This window comes from Ranitomeya variabilis, chromosome 8, assembly GCF_051348905.1.
Source record: "Ranitomeya variabilis isolate aRanVar5 chromosome 8, aRanVar5.hap1, whole genome shotgun sequence".
Taxonomy (NCBI): Eukaryota; Metazoa; Chordata; class Amphibia; order Anura; family Dendrobatidae; genus Ranitomeya; species Ranitomeya variabilis.
Window position 1 is genome coordinate 207,626,408 of NC_135239.1, and position 16,298 is coordinate 207,642,705.

The window sequence follows — 16,298 nt, forward strand, 5'->3', positions numbered from 1 at the left end:
GGCACACCTCCTGACAGCCATCATCAGCGCTATACACTCCCAATACAGGAGTGATTGATGCAGGAGAGACCCTCTACCCTCCCTAATGGTGCAGCTTCTTAATCAGTGATCTCAGGGCATGCTGGGAGTTGTAGTTTTCCCACAGTGACGTCCCTTATCTGTAATGCTTGTCCCTTCTGTGTGTGCGACCTATTTATCAGTTTATATAACTGTTATTTAGATTGTGACACATTGTTGCAGATGATTAGGTGATCAATAGCTTGACATGCAGCAATCGCGCACTCGCACCACCGGAAAATAGCCCCTCTTCACAGGCGGTTATTAGCGACAGAATCCCAATTATTGGATTGCGTGGGAGTGGCCGGGCTGCCAAGGTATGAAGTAAGCCATCTCGGGACAGGCGAAGCCATGGATCATGCCGGACTGTTTGCCGAGAAGTCTTCTAAATTAATGTTTGCACAGCACCCGCCTGCCTCGTTGTTCTCGAAACTGTAAATCTCATTTACTTATAAGATTGAATAAAGCCGGCTGGCAACGTGCGCGACTTTTTCATTTAGGCCGGGTGTGTATCTCGCCATTCCTATCTGTTAGTCACCTTTAGAGCGTCTCATTCATATTCCATCTCCGCCATTATTTGTGTATCAGTCACAGATCACTGGCAAAGATGCTGAGACGCACTGCACCAATTCTGCCGTCTGTACCGATCGCACCCGCGCAGCTTGGTGTTTAGGTTGAGTTTAGTCGCTCTTTTATATATTTTTAACATAGAATTTAATTATACAGCGTTTAATATACCAAACTCACGACAGAACTGGAGGCCTACCATTGTAACTTAGAGAGGACTATTTGCATCCCCCATGCTGAAGGGGGCACAGATATGTCCAGTACGCAGCGGGAAGACGTGCCGGGTCAGATGACCCAATTGATGAGAAATAGGACCCTAATAAGGGTAGTTAGGGGCTTTCCAATAGTGGAATTGAAAGCTACAGCTAAGATATGATACAGAATGGAACGAAGGACATTTTCTTGACCGTATTTTGGGAGAGGCTGATGCCTTCAGTGTTGGGAAGTGACAAGAACTGCAAGCAAATGTTGTGCGTTACAGGAAAAGGTGAATCCTTAAAGCCCTTTTTGTCCAGATGAGAATTTTTCGAGGCGTCAAGAAGAAGTAGGAAGTCTAGTTGGAGCAACGGCAGCAGAGGATGGAACAGTGATGTAGCAGAGTAGACTCCACGTTGAGGATCCAGTCTAGTAAAGCTGAGTGTGCAACCGAGCTGGCAAAGTGATGTATCAGATTGGACTCATTGTTAAGGGAACAGTGTAATAGAGCGGAGTTTATAACAGAGGCTCAGTGTAGCAGAGCTGGCAAAGCGATGTTGCAGACTTCTACAGCAGAGCCTGATTTAGCAGCGCTGGAACCATGATAGCCGGAATAAAAGAGTTGTACAAGGAGCTTGATGTAGAAGTGCTGGGACCCCGATAAAAGACTTAGCAGCGTTGTGCGTGTGTTAGCAGTGGGGTTGAGCTGTAGCGGCAGATATGCCAACTACCTAAATACTCAGGAGTTGTCCTGCTGCCTGAGCCTGGAAGAAGGAGGAGGTCATCAAGGCAGCAGAAGAGACGGAGCCTCCCACGCACAGCACAGGAACAGACAGGTAACATTGTGCTTGAACAGTGCCTGGTCCCTCCCTTGACTGGAAGTGCACGCTATATGTTATGTCTGTTAGGGTCTAACCGCTGAGACCCCCACCAGTCACAAGACTTCCAGCCTGTGTCCATCCCCACCTACGCAAAGTAAAGGAAACCACACTGCTAATACCAGTTGGAGGAATTTCCCAGCAAATGATGGACCTCATTACAGCCGGCCACGTATAGTAAATGTGCAGAAATGAACGCCGGTACTCTCCGCAGCCAACGTCGCTGGCCTGAGATACATAGAAGAGCTGTGGTTTGTTTTCTTATAAAGTCTCCTCCGTTATGGATCGGTCATGACTGAGCACCTACCTGAGCTCAATCACCCGGCGCAGGTGGAGAACGACCTCTAAACAAATCTCCTCTCGCATTTCACTTCCGAGAGATCAGAAGGCTGCAGTATTATACATAATTGAAGTCTTATCAGCGGGTTTATTTGTCTGTTTGTTTTGTGTGTTGTTGTATCTATAAATATAGAATGAGTGTCATGGATGAGCAGCGTCGTTACACAGGCCGAGCATGAAGGGCGCGATACATTGTATCATTAAATGGCTACTTGTAACACATGGCTACACTGTAATGGTGGAGCCGTGCCCACCGACGCGCGCCGCAGGCTACTGCACACCTCTACCAAGCTGCATGGATACGGCAAGACTTCAAGGGTCTCTAAAAGGCAATTTTCTACCGTCAGAGAGACATGGTGGAAGCTCAGAAACAGAGCAAGTAAGGAGAGGAAGTTTCTTTTCATAGTGAGGGAGGAAGTAGCTAACTTGTTTTCCAGTTGGAGGTTGATAGAAATCAGTGTAGGACCTAAGTGGATGAAAAGAAGGGTAATACCTGGGAAGTCGGGACCCCTTTGTGTACGGATCCTTAGATGTTGTGGGGGCACGTAATACACAATCGTCATGTGGACTTTTGCCTTAGTCCTAAAACTCGCCATGATATGTACAAGAATTAGGTAATCGTATTTGCGTCCTTAGGCTGGCCAGGCTTTTCCTTCTTCCATTTGTGGAATTTCCGGACGATATCGCTGCCTTTTTCCTATGCAGATGATACTGTTTATTCCAAACATTCCGGCAGAACCGTCCTGTTACATCGCGGATACAGTGGTCACTATCGAGTTCCGCTCCTCACGGCATCCGAGCGGCTGTTCACACATATTGGCCAAGGATGTAGTTACGAGTTTCCTACGTTCGGCGTTTTACATCCTCCCTGTTGCCACGTTGCTGCTTTTCTCTTTAACGAGAATTAAGAGTCTCCGGAGTCCATTCACCCCCCTCCTCCCGTCTCAGGGGCCCAAGCAATTAAGAGTAACAACACTTAAGTCATTGCCGGAGATAGACGGGAACACTTTCCTTCTTTGAACCATTTTGGTGCTTTTTGTGCCTCTCAGCAGTTAGGCCCCACTGAAAGCCGTGGCATACGGCAGCAAAACAATGGAGTCCGATTCTCAATTTTTTTTGTGTTCTCACTTTAAAACGTCTTGTTACGCGGAGAGTGACACATGGCGGCCTGTTGTGCAGAAACTAAGTGTACGGTACTCGCGTCTTAAAGAACAAAGCCTCTTTTATTAAATGTCACCAGGCGCACCACTCGCTGCCGATTCAAAGGTTTCTATTGCAAAAATCGGGCCAGACTCAGTCGCTGGAAAGTTCTGTTCTCATTTTCTTACCTTTTTTTTTTTTTTTGCAAATTACCATCAATGTTAAATGTACAATTCTGTCTTCAATAAGTCGCCAGTCTGAATGGGTGACGGGAAGATCATCTTCAATGTAAAAGTATTGTTGTCACTGCCAAGAACCCAAATCTCCTGGTCATGAGGAGCCCCTGCGCAGAATGCGGGAAGAATCTATGTACCCTCGTCCCTTGTAGTAGTATAAACAGGACGTCTTATATCTCCGCTCTCCTGAGCACCAGACGTGCGGTATTATTTACACTGTGCAAGATTTTATTACTGGCAGGTCCTTATTCCTCTATTACAGGTGTTCTTGTACATAGGGGAAAGTATTATAGTAGTTATATTCTTGTACATAGGGGAAAGTATTATAGTAGTTATATTCTTGTACATAGGAGCAGTATTATAGTAGTTATATTCTTGTACATAGGAGCAGTATTATAGTAGTTATATTCTTGTATATAGGAGCAGTATTATAGTAGTTATATTCTTGTACATAGGAGCAGTATTATAGTAGTTATATTCTTGTACATAGGGGAAAGTATTATAGTAGTTATATTCTTGTACATAGGAGCAGTATTATAGTAGTTATATTCTTGTACATAGGAGCAGTATTATAGTAGTTATATTCTTGTATATAGGAGCAGTATTATAGTAGTTATATTCTTGTACATAGGAGCAGTATTATAGTAGTTATATTCTTGTACATAGGGGCAGTATTATAGTAGTTATATTCTTGTATATAGGGGGCAGTATTATAGTAGTTATATTCTTGTACATAGGAGCAGTATTATAGTAGTTATATTCTTGTACATAGGAGCAGTATTATAGTAGTTATATTCTTGTACATAGGGGCAGTATTATAGTAGTTATATTCTTGTACATATGGGGCAGTATTATAGCAGTTATATTCCTGTATATAGGGGCAGTATTATAGTAGTTATATTCTTGTAGATAGGAGCAGTATTATAGTAGTTATATTCTTGTACATAGGGAGCAGTATTATAGTAGTTATATTCTTGTACATAGGGAGCAGTATTATAGTAGTTATATTCTTGTACATAGGGGCAGTATTATAGTAGTTATATTCTTGTACATAGGGGCAGTATTATAGTAGTTATATTCTTGTACATAGGGGGCAGTATTATAGTAGTTATATTCTTGTACATAGGGAGCAGTATTATAGTAGTTATATTCTTGTACATAGGAGAATTTTGCCCTGCATATACATCACACATTGCCTCTACATTTTTGACAACTACTGACTCCGTCCTGTGTAGACAACTTATATAATATAATATAATCTTTATTTTTTATTTTTATGTAGCGCTAACATATTCCGCAGTGCTTTACAGTTTGCACACATTATCATCGCTGTCCCTAATGGGGCTCACAATCTAGATTCCCTATCAGTATGTCTTTGGAATGTGGGAGGAAACCGGAGAACCCAGAGGAAACCCACGCAAACACGGAGAGAACATACAAACTCTTTGCAGATGTTGTCCAGGGTGGGGCTTGAACCCAGGACTCCGGAGCAGCAAGGCTGCAGTGCTAACCACTGAGCCAGCGTGCTGCCCTACAACTTCCTTACCTCTATGCCCCTAGTGGTCACATGTGGGTATGGCATTCTCCTGCCATGCTAGGATACAGACCTGAGCTCCGTGATGTGATTAATATATAGCACTGGCCGGATTTGCTGTATAAGCAGTTTGCTCCAGACTCCACAGTGATTTCCATGTTTGCCGGCGGCGGATCCTGAGCGTTGCGTGCAGCTGTTGTGTGCGGTGCGGTGCTGCCTTCAAACACAAATGGCTACCTGCAGGTATTAATAACATCAGAACAAAAAAACAATTACAAGGGCATTTAAAAGGGGGAGAATGTCGCCGCCGCGCTGATTCTTACCGATCCATTCACAACCTCCAAAAATAAACGAAGTAAAGTGACACATTCCTGGATGATTTAGGCATCTCGTCGTAGCGGAATAATAACTCCCATATCCACAGGCGAAATCCGTCCTTCATCCTGTAGACAGCAGCGCCGCGCATCGCTGAGGGCTTTCATGTGACGCTCCGGTTTCATCTTCCTGGTAGAGGAACGTTCAGTCATTATACGGGTGACATGTAGTTGGGGGATTTTCATCCGCTGGCACGAGACCCCCTGCTGAGATCTAGGGTCAGGGGTCCGGGGGTTGGAGGAGATAGTGGGACCTGAGCATTGTATGGAGACCCTGCGGCAGGGAGCGGCTCCTCTTTGGCAGCAGCGAGTGCGCTATATCATTAGGACTACAATGGCGCTTTTCCCTGGGGCGATTTTTGCTATTTTGAGCGTGACAGATTTCACTTGTACATTCACTTGTATACATCACGTTTACTTTTAATGGTTCGGTTTGCCAGAAACTCGCTCATTTGTATTTCCACACTTTCATATTTACAGATCTGATGCCAAAAGGAGTAAGAAATAGATCCGAAGCTTCTGGGCAGATGGGGGCAAATTGGGTATATTTCTCTCTATAGGTGACTGAAAGCGGGACATAGTCCAAAAATCAATAGTCACTGAGGCATCTCCCACCCTTCGGCTTGTCCCCCTCTCTGGTCATACGCCATCAGCGTGCCTCTAATATTAGGTATGCCCAGAAAAACTCCTATCTGCACGCTGGGTGTTTGCTCAATTTATCAGATCTTAAGGGAAATTGTATAGTCCTGTTATTAGCACCGCGTGGATGTATTTATATGCAACGTTGCAGCATTAATTGTGCAAGGAACTGTTATGTCATCACTGAATTGTGTTCACTGTATAGGAGACAGTTTAGCACTATATACAGGTACTGTGTTATTTATACACTATATGGTACTGTACAGGCCAGGTATAAATAAAAAACCATACCATATAGTGTATAAATATAGTCCTGGCAAATAGCGCTAAATAACAGTACAATATAATGTATAAATATATAGTCCTGGCAAATAGCGCTAAATAACAGTACCGTATAGTGTATAAATATAGTCCCGGCGTATAGAGCTAAATAACAGTACCATATAGTATATAAATATAGCTCCAACGTATAGCGCTAAATAACAGTACCATATAGTGTATAAATATAGCACCGGTGTATAGAGCTAAATAACAGTACCGTATATAGTGTATAAATATAGCCCCGGCGTATAGAGCTAAGTAACAGTACCGTATATAGTGTATAAATATAGTCCCGGCGTATAGAGCTAAGTAACAGTACCGTATAGTATATAAATATAGTCCCGGCGTATAGAGCTAAGTAACAGTACTGTATATAGTGTATAAATATAGCACCGGTGTATAGAGCTAAATAACAGTACCGTATATAGTGTATAAATATAGTCCCGGCGTATAGAGCTAAGTAACAGTACCGTATATTGTGTATAAATATAGTACCGGAGTATAGAGCTAAGTAACAGTACCGTATAGTATATAAATATAGTCCCGGCGTATAGAGCTAAGTAATAGTACCATATAGTGTATAAATATAGTCCCGGCGTATAGAGCTAAGTAACAGTACCGTATAGTATATAAATATAGTCCCGGCGTATAGAGCTAAGTAATAGTACCATATAGTGTATAAATATAGTCCCGGCGTATAGAGCTAAGTAACAGTACCGTATAGTATATAAATATAGTCCCGGCGTATAGAGCTAAGTAATAGTACCATATAGTGTATAAATATAGTCCCGGCATATAGAGCTAAGTAACAGTACCGTATAGTATATAAATATAGTCCCGGCGTATAGAGCTAAGTAATAGTACCATATAGTATATAAATATAGTCCCGGCGTATAGAGCTAAGTAACAGTACTGTATATAGTGTATAAATATAGCACCGGTGTATAGAGCTAAATAACAGTACCGTATATAGTGTATAAATATAGTCCCGGCGTATAGAGCTAAGTAACAGTACCGTATATTGTGTATAAATATAGTACCGGAGTATAGAGCTAAGTAACAGTACCGTATAGTATATAAATATAGTCCCGGCGTATAGAGCTAAGTAATAGTACCATATAGTGTATAAATATAGTCCCGGCGTATAGAGCTAAGTAACAGTACCGTATAGTATATAAATATAGTCCCGGCGTATAGAGCTAAGTAATAGTACCATATAGTGTATAAATATAGTCCCGGCGTATAGAGCTAAGTAACAGTACCGTATAGTATATAAATATAGTCCCGGCGTATAGAGCTAAGTAATAGTACCATATAGTGTATAAATATAGTCCCGGCATATAGAGCTAAGTAACAGTACCGTATAGTATATAAATATAGTCCCGGCGTATAGAGCTAAGTAACAGTACCGTATAGTATATAAATATAGTCCCGGCGTATAGAGCTAAGTAACAGTACCGTATAGTATATAAATATAGTCCCGGCGTATAGAGCTAAGTAACAGTACTGTATATAGTGTATAAATATAGTCCCGGCGTATAGAGCTAAGTAACAGTACCGTATAGTATATAAATATAGTCCCGGCGTATAGAGCTAAGTAACAGTACTGTATATAGTGTATAAATACAGTACCGGAGTATAGAGCTAAGTAACAGTACTGTATATAGTATATAAATATAGTCCCGGGGTATAGAGCTAAGTAACAGTACCGTATATAGTGTATAAATATAGTCCCGGCGTATAGAGCTAAGTAACAGTACCGTATGTAGTGTATAAATATAGTACTGGAGTATAGAGCTAAGTAACAGTACTGTATATAGTGTATAAATATAGTCCCGGCGTATAGAGCTAAGTAACAGTACCGTATAGTATATAAATATAGTCCCGGGGTATAGAGCTAAGTAACAGTACCGTATAGTATATAAATATAGTCCCGGGGTATAGAGCTAAGTAACAGTACCGTATAGTATATAAATATAGTCCCGGGGTATAGAGCTAAGTAACAGTACCGTATAGTATATAAATATAGTCCCGGGGTATAGAGCTAAGTAACAGTACCGTATAGTATATAAATATAGTCCCGGGGTATAGAGCTAAGTAACAGTACCGTATATAGTGTATAAATATAGTCCCGGCGTATAGCGGTAAGTAACAGTACCGTATGTAGTGTATATGCTGCCGCTCTCATTCACGGGCGAATGTTACCACTAAACTCTCTGCCGTCTCTTCCAGAACCTGCTCTTCAGTCATGGATAATTCCCCCATTGTGAGCGCGACGGAAGATGAAGAGATGACCGTCTGCGGATCTGAAGACTGATGGCAGCAAATGAAGGGTTAATTAAGGAGGGTACAGCGGGAGCCCCCCATGTATTATACCAATGCGGAGACGCCATTATATATACACTGGTGTTTCTGTACACGAGGTCACGTAACGTACACTGCTGGTGACGATGGATCTGCAGCCCTGTGCAAACCACTGACCGTTCTGTTCACGGCTCCGGGGCTTGTGCACAATGACAATATGGACTCTGCTGTAACTGACTTAAAGGGGAAGGCCAGAAATTGAAAAACAACATGGCTGCCTTGTTCCAGTTCACAGGTTGTGTGTGGCAACGATGCTGCAGTACCAGACACAACCTGTGGACAAGGGTGATGCTGTTTTTGAATAAAGCCATGTTTTTACGATCCTGGACACCCGCCTTAAATTCAGTTACTATATTAAATTATTAAATCAGTAATGTTCATTCACTCCGCAATATAGCTGCCACCTGTGTCATGTATGTATCAACACATGACCTCCTCCGTCCACAGCTGCTGTGTCAGTCCAGTGTGTCATGTTTGTGCTGACACATCCTGTGACCGGACCCATCCCATTTATCTGTATTCATTCAATACTGCTTATTTTAGGGACCACCTAATATTCCACCCTGCTCCCCCGTGTGTTACCTTATTATCTTCCTGCCTGGATCAGTATATCATTATACCTTGGTGCAGTAGATACCCCCGTCCTATGGATACCACCTTTATATCGCCGCTGTCTGTACATTACGATGGAGGACTCTTAGTCTATTTGCACGTGCCAAAGAATGGGGGTTGTAGTAGTGCGATATTAATGCTGCCATCTCCAGCACATTATGGAGCAATCTGCTGCCCCGGCGCCGGGCTTGTTACATATTCCAGGTCAGTGTCGCGCCTTATATTTATCTCTTTGCCATAAAACTGTATTTTTTTTTGTCTTTGTAAAACTGTGTAAACAAATAAAAGTTGCGGTGACAGAACGGGACGTCTGTGAGTACTTGCAGCGCCCTCCTTGTGGGACTTGTGGTTCTATAGGTGAGTCCGCCTCTGATACATCATGGACCCCTCCAGTCATTGGTGTGAGAATGAAGCCTGAAACTGAGCGGACGTGTGTACGGGCCTAAAGAATGAGGAGTACGGCGACAGGAGGACGTGACCGGACAGGAGGACGTGACCGGACAGGAGGACGGCGACAGGAGGACGTGACCGGACAGGAGGACGTGACCGGACAGGAGGACGGCGACAGGAGGACGTGACCGGACAGGAGGACGTGACCGGACAGGAGGACGTGACCGGACAGGAGTACGGCGACAGGAGGACGTGACCGGACAGGAGGACGTGACCGGACAGGAGGACGGCGACAGGAGGACGTGACCGGACAGGAGGACGTGACCGGACAGGAGGACGTGACCGGACAGGAGGACGGCGACAGGAGGACGTGACCGGACAGGAGGACGTGACCGGACAGGAGGACGTGACCGGACCGGAGGACGGCGACAGGAAGACGTGACCGGACAGGAGGACGGCGACAGGAGGACGTGACCGGACAGGAGGACGTGACCGGACAGGAGGACGTGACCGGACAGGAGGACGTGACCGGACCGGAGGACGGCGACAGGAAGACGTGACCGGACAGGAGGACGGCGACAGGAGGACGTGACCGGACAGGAGGATGGCGACAAGGGGACGTGACCGGACAGGAGGACGTGACCGGACAGGAGGACGGCGACAGGAGGACGTGACCGGACAAGAGGACGGCGACAGGAGGACGGCGACAGGAGGACGTGACTGGACAGGAGGACGGCGACAGGAGGACGTGACCTGACAGGAGGATGTGACCAGACAGGAGTCCTCTGCACACCTTGGACTGTGGCCATATGACGCCCCTCTTATCTGACACCGGGGTCAAGGACATCAGAAGTTATCACCTCCAGACTTGCGCGTTACTGTGGTATTTATGGAGGATCTATGATAACTGCATTGTATTATTCCTCTATGATTCCTGCTGAATATTAGGAATAAATTAACGACTGGGCGTTACCATTTACTGACACTATTAATTGGATGACGTCTAGGAAACATTAATATAATGTTTGCACCAAGTTATCGATTTATTCATAATAATCCAGGAGAATCAGCAGAGAAACGGGACAAAATCTGTGTCAGCGTCCCGCTTGTCACACAGTCTGACAATGCGGACCCCCTGTGTCGGTGCTCGGACATTTTCAGGAGGAATAACAGAGGGACGATACAGCACATTCTTACAAAATTGTTATTTCATTGGGGAAACAAATATTTTCTCATACAGATGAGTCAGGAGAACGGATAAGAGTGCGGATCTGTGACCAGCGAGGATCAGCAGCCAAATGTGCCAGAAAGACTCCTCTACTCCAGTTACAGTGATTTCACACCGGACTGATGTGCAGAAGGTTTTCAGTCAGTGATTTACATGCAGAAAATCCGATGCATGGCATAGTACCAGGAAAGGAAGGCGACTTTATGAAATATCATTCTTATACTGCAAAGAAAATCAGCAGCAGAAGTGACCGGCGCAGCATTGAAATCGGCAGCGGTAGTGACCGGCGCAGCGCAGAAATTCACAGAACCCGTAATATTCACTGCACTCTTACAGTAAAGCGATGGGGTGCTCAAGTAGGGTATTCAGCCCGTGAGCTGTAGTCCAAAAAAACTTGGCACTCACGGAGTAGTAAATTGTGAAAGAAAAAGCTCAATTTATTATACATCCAACAATATCGCTAAAGTTTTCAGTCCTGGTGTGGACCTTCATCAGAACCGGATGCCAAGAAGAATAGGAACCCATTTTAGGCTAGTGCATTGGTAGTCTGCGATCTGCATCGCTTCGGGATGAGCGCCATCCCCAAAAGTTGCAGATGGCCGACTACCAATGTGCTAGCCTACAACTGGTTCCTATTCTTCTTGGCATCCAGTTCTGATGAAGGTCCACACCAGGACTGAAAACTTTAGGGATATTGTTGGATGTATAATAAATGGAGCTTTTTCTTTCACAATTTACTACTCCGTGAGTGCCAAGTTTTTTTGGACTGCAGCTCTGAAATCAGCAGCGGAACTGACCGGCATAACACGTCCCTTTCTTCTGTGGATTTTCACTGCCGGCCGCAGATTTCCCAGTATTCCCACCCTCCCAGTTAGTCGGCGCAGCGTCCCGTTACCCTGATGCTTCAGCGAGTGTTGTGACTGCTGGAGGAATAGTCTGCGATATTAGTCTGGCCGTGGACCGTCCCATCTCTGAGTCTCATCAGTTGATCAATCTTCACACTTCGTCCTATAAAGCTGCCCTGTTCCCACTGTGGAGACAGCACTGCGGCCTTAACCCTTGTTGTGCCTTCAGGGTATAGCGGCATTTGTAAGGACATAGGCGACAGCTGGTAATTGGGGCAGAGTGGCGCTCATCCTGCTCTGCACCTCCGCCATTAATCTTCACCTCCGTATAGCTGCTACAAGCACCCACAGGGGAAATAAGGATAGAGCTTCATTAGCGGAGGGAGCGCTGCCCGGAGACCGGACGCCTATTGATTTTGGACGGCTTCCCCCTTGCAGTTATGACACTGGCTGGGGAGAACTTTCTATAGGGTGTGTGGGAATGTCCAGGGCCTGAACTGGGGGCTCCACCACATCATCCTCCTGTGTGCTCCCCCATCACGCTGTGCCTGTGGGGTGTGGGGACTAACATGTATTATTTAATACTGGGGGGACACAAATAATGGAAACTGGGAAGCACCCCAACCCCGGGGGGAGCGGAGCAGTATAACAAATTATTAAAAATGAGAACATTAGCATAACCCTTCTCTGCTGTACCCCGAGTGCGCAGGATAGTGGCGCCGTCACCCCATAGACGCCCGTTAAGGTCACTGATCAATCCTGCACTCAATCCCATTTACAGATGTACGCGGACCTCGTTTCCCGCACATGTGAGGGCTATTGACGTCCTGTTATTTGGGCCAGTGACAACCATTTACTCTCCAGCTCCCGTCTATCCGCGGCCGTGTGCCCCTGAGCTGTGTATTTCCAAACCTCGCTCAGACCGGTGACTCACTGCAAACCTCCAACGAGGAATCGATATCTTCCAAGGATCAAATCCCCACAGACCGCTCCGTCAATGGCCCCCGAGATCAATGCAATTATTTTAAGAAGGGCCGAGCACATTAAACCCCGCTGAACGCTACTCTCTTATTAATTTGTACCTTTGTGACCTGCTGTGCCCGAGTGCAATGACTGGAAGCCTCTGCACCATTGAGATGTGAGCTGGACTAAAACACTTGTGAGTCAATGTGCCAGACACATTTAACAGCCGGCGTCCAGAAGGACGTCACTCCTGAGTGGGGTCTACAGCAGAAAACCGGCTAAATAATCACAGCATCAGGTAGAACCGCACCAAGATGGAAACCAGCGTCGGCCACAACGCAATCACAAGACGCATTAAAAACTTTTTAAGAATGAAGCACAAAACATACATGCAGCCATTTCCTGCACTTATTGTCGCACCCAGCCGGGTAACATCCATTCTGTGAGCTGCCAAGAAGAGGAGTGCGGGAAGAGAAGTGACAACTACTCTGGGCAAACAACTCTGGTTGACACTTGGCTAAATTAATTAACTGTCATAAGCTAAACCAAGCTGTGTGGAGACGTCTTACAGACTTTACCTTTATCATGTTTGCCTAGAATTGTCTTGCTAATACTCTCTCCTGAGCTTGCTTTGCTCCATATGCAGTGTGGCAGAGGTGTCAAACTGCATTCCTCGAGGGCCGCCAACAGGTCATGTTTTCAGGATTTCCTTGTATTGCACAGGTGATAATTTAATCACCTGCACAGAATGATTCCAGCACCTTGTGGAATGCTAAGGAAATCCTGAAAACATGACCTGTTGGCGGCCCTCGAGGAATGCAGTTTGATACCTCTGCAGTGTGGTACACACTATGATAACAAACAGCACAATGACTACTTTTCACCCTCACTGACTGATTACAGGACGCACCTTAGTATCACACGTCCCTATGGTCAAATTATTTTAAAAACATTCTAGGGGAACCATCATTTTTGTCCAGACCATTTTTATTTGCAATGATTAAAGACATTGTGTCAGAAAAAACATTTGATAGTTCACAATATGTCACAGGGTTACAGCAACAGAGAGGAGCCAGAAGACCGTAGCGTCTAATTGCTCCTACTGTGAAAAATAGCACTTCACCTTCTTTTTAAACTAAGTTTCTTTTGGCAAAACAGGGGTTAATTGGCCATGTTGAGAGCTCTGGGATCTAGGGCTCTCAGCTGAGCTCTAGGAGCTAGTGCTCTCATGGTTAGCCTCTCCTATCCCCTATATAATTTGGGTACTGACTGACACACATCCTCAGAGCTAGCTTTCGCTGCATGGCTGGGAGGATAGTAGTTGGTGGCTATTGGAGGAGGGCTTTGGTGGATTTATCTGTGACTGTTGCTTGGTTTAGCAAGTGTGATAATTCCCTATCCTTCTCCCTACTTTGGTTTTTCCCCATCCTCCACTCCCAGATGCATTCATCTGTTATGTGTGAGTGAATATTTGTATGCCTTGTATTTTCCGTTTCCCCTGTTCGTGTTGCCTTGTTCATCTGGTTAGTGCACAACTAGTCCCCTCTTCCCTGGGTGAGCGAAGTGTACAGAGGGAGGGCAGATTCAGGAGAAAAGGCAATGTGACCCCAGCATCTTCACCTTCAGAAGTAACCCAGGGAACAAGGTGAGCTAGGGCGCCCCATAACGTTAGTGACAGGGAAGGAGCCCCTGGTCCTGGGTCACCCGACAACAGAGTCATGAGACAATGGATTTTCCATTAATTTTCAATTAAGATGTTAAATTGAGGAGCCCATTGCTGGATTTCTACATGTTTCCAACCTGTGAACTCTTGTCATGCTGCCCCTATGTACAATAATATAACTACTGTAATACTGCCACTATGTACAAGAATATGACTACTATAATACTGCCCCTATGCACAAGAGTATAACTACTATAATACTGCCCCCTATGTACAAGAATATAACTACTATATTCTTGTACATAGGAGCAGTATTATTGTAGTTATGTGTTTGTACATGGGGCAGTATTATAGTAATATTCTTGTAAATAGGGGCAGTATTACAGTAGTTATATTCTTGTACATGGGGGCAGCAATATAGTAGTTATATTCTTGTACATAGGGAGCAGTATTATAACTACTATAATGCTGCCCCCATGTACAAAAATATAACTACTGTAATACTGCCCCTATTTACAAGAATATTACTATAATACTGCCCCATGTAGAAACATATAACTACAATAATACTGCTCCTATGTACAAGAATATAACTACTATAATACTGCCCCTATGTACAAGAATATAACTACTATAATACTGCTCCTATGTACAAGAATATAACTACTATAATACTGCCCCCATGTACAAGAATATAACTACTATAATACTGCCCCTATGTACAAGAATATAACTACTATAATACTGCCCCTATGTACAAGAATATAACTACTATAATACTGCCCCTATGTACAAAAATATAACTACTATAATACTGCTCCTATGTACAAGAATATAACTACTATAATACTGCCCCTATGTACAAGAATATAACTACTATAATACTGCCCCTATGTACAAGAATATAACTACTATAATACTGCCCCCATGTACAAGAATATAACTACTATAATACTGCCCCTATGTACAAGAATATAACTACTATAATACTGCCCCTATGTACAAGAATATAACTACTATAATACTGCCCCTATGTACAAAAATATAACTACTATAATACTGCTCCTATGTACTGGAATATAACTACTATAATACTGCCCACTATGTACAAGAATATAACTACTATAATACTGCTCCTATGTACAAGAATATAACTACTATAATACTGCCCCTATGTACAAGAATATAACTACTATAATACTGCTCCTATGTACAAGAATATAACTACTATAATACTGCCCCCATGTACAAGAATATAACTACTATAATACTGCCCCTATGTACAAGAATATAACTACTATAATACTGCCCCTATGTACAAGAATATAACTACTATAATACTGCCCCTATGTACAAAAATATAACTACTATAATACTGCTCCTATGTACAAGAATATAACTACTATAATACTGCCCCTATGTACAAGAATATAACTACTATAATACTGCCCCTATGTACAAGAATATAACTACTATAATACTGCCCCCATGTACAAGAATATAACTACTATAATACTGCCCCTATGTACAAGAATATAACTACTATAATACTGCCCCTATGTACAAGAATATAACTACTATAATACTGCCCCTATGTACAAAAATATAACTACTATAATACTGCTCCTATGTACTGGAATATAACTACTATAATACTGCCCACTATGTACAAGAATATAACTACTATAATACTGCTCCTATGTACAAGAATATAACTACTATAATACTGCTCCTATGTACAAGAATATAACTACTATAATACTGCTCCTATGTACAGGAATATATCTACTATAATACTGCCCCTATGTACAGGAATATCTACTATATAATTGTCTAAGGGTCACTTCCGTCTGTCTTTCTTTCTGTCACGGATATTCATTGGTCGCGGCCTCTGTCTGTCATGGAATCCAAGTCGCTGATTGGTCGTGGCAAAACAGCCACAACCAATCAGCG

General features: G+C 43.7%; 1 protein-coding gene and 1 long non-coding RNA gene across 3 annotated transcripts in view; one reads left to right on the forward strand and one right to left on the reverse strand.

Moving 5' to 3' along the window:
• Nucleotides 1–9,558, forward strand: part of CHCHD6 (coiled-coil-helix-coiled-coil-helix domain containing 6) — a 209,529-nt gene extending 199,971 nt beyond the window's left edge. Inside the window, exon 9 of the mRNA XM_077276609.1 lies at nucleotides 8,513–9,558. Coding sequence (XP_077132724.1) covers nucleotides 8,513–8,536 — 24 coding nt within the window. The 3' untranslated portion in view covers nucleotides 8,537–9,558. The remainder of the gene's footprint in view (nucleotides 1–8,512) is intronic.
• LOC143787680 (uncharacterized) overlaps nucleotides 1–16,298 on the reverse strand; it is a 134,131-nt gene that overhangs the window by 17,855 nt on the left and 99,978 nt on the right. Inside the window, exon 3 of one of the 2 annotated variants that reach the window (XR_013218439.1) lies at nucleotides 5,294–5,450. The exons of the other annotated variant lie outside the window; for it this stretch is intronic. This is a non-coding gene — a long non-coding RNA (uncharacterized LOC143787680). Of the gene's footprint in view, nucleotides 1–5,293; nucleotides 5,451–16,298 lie in introns of those variants that run through there. 2 annotated transcript variants of the gene reach the window in all.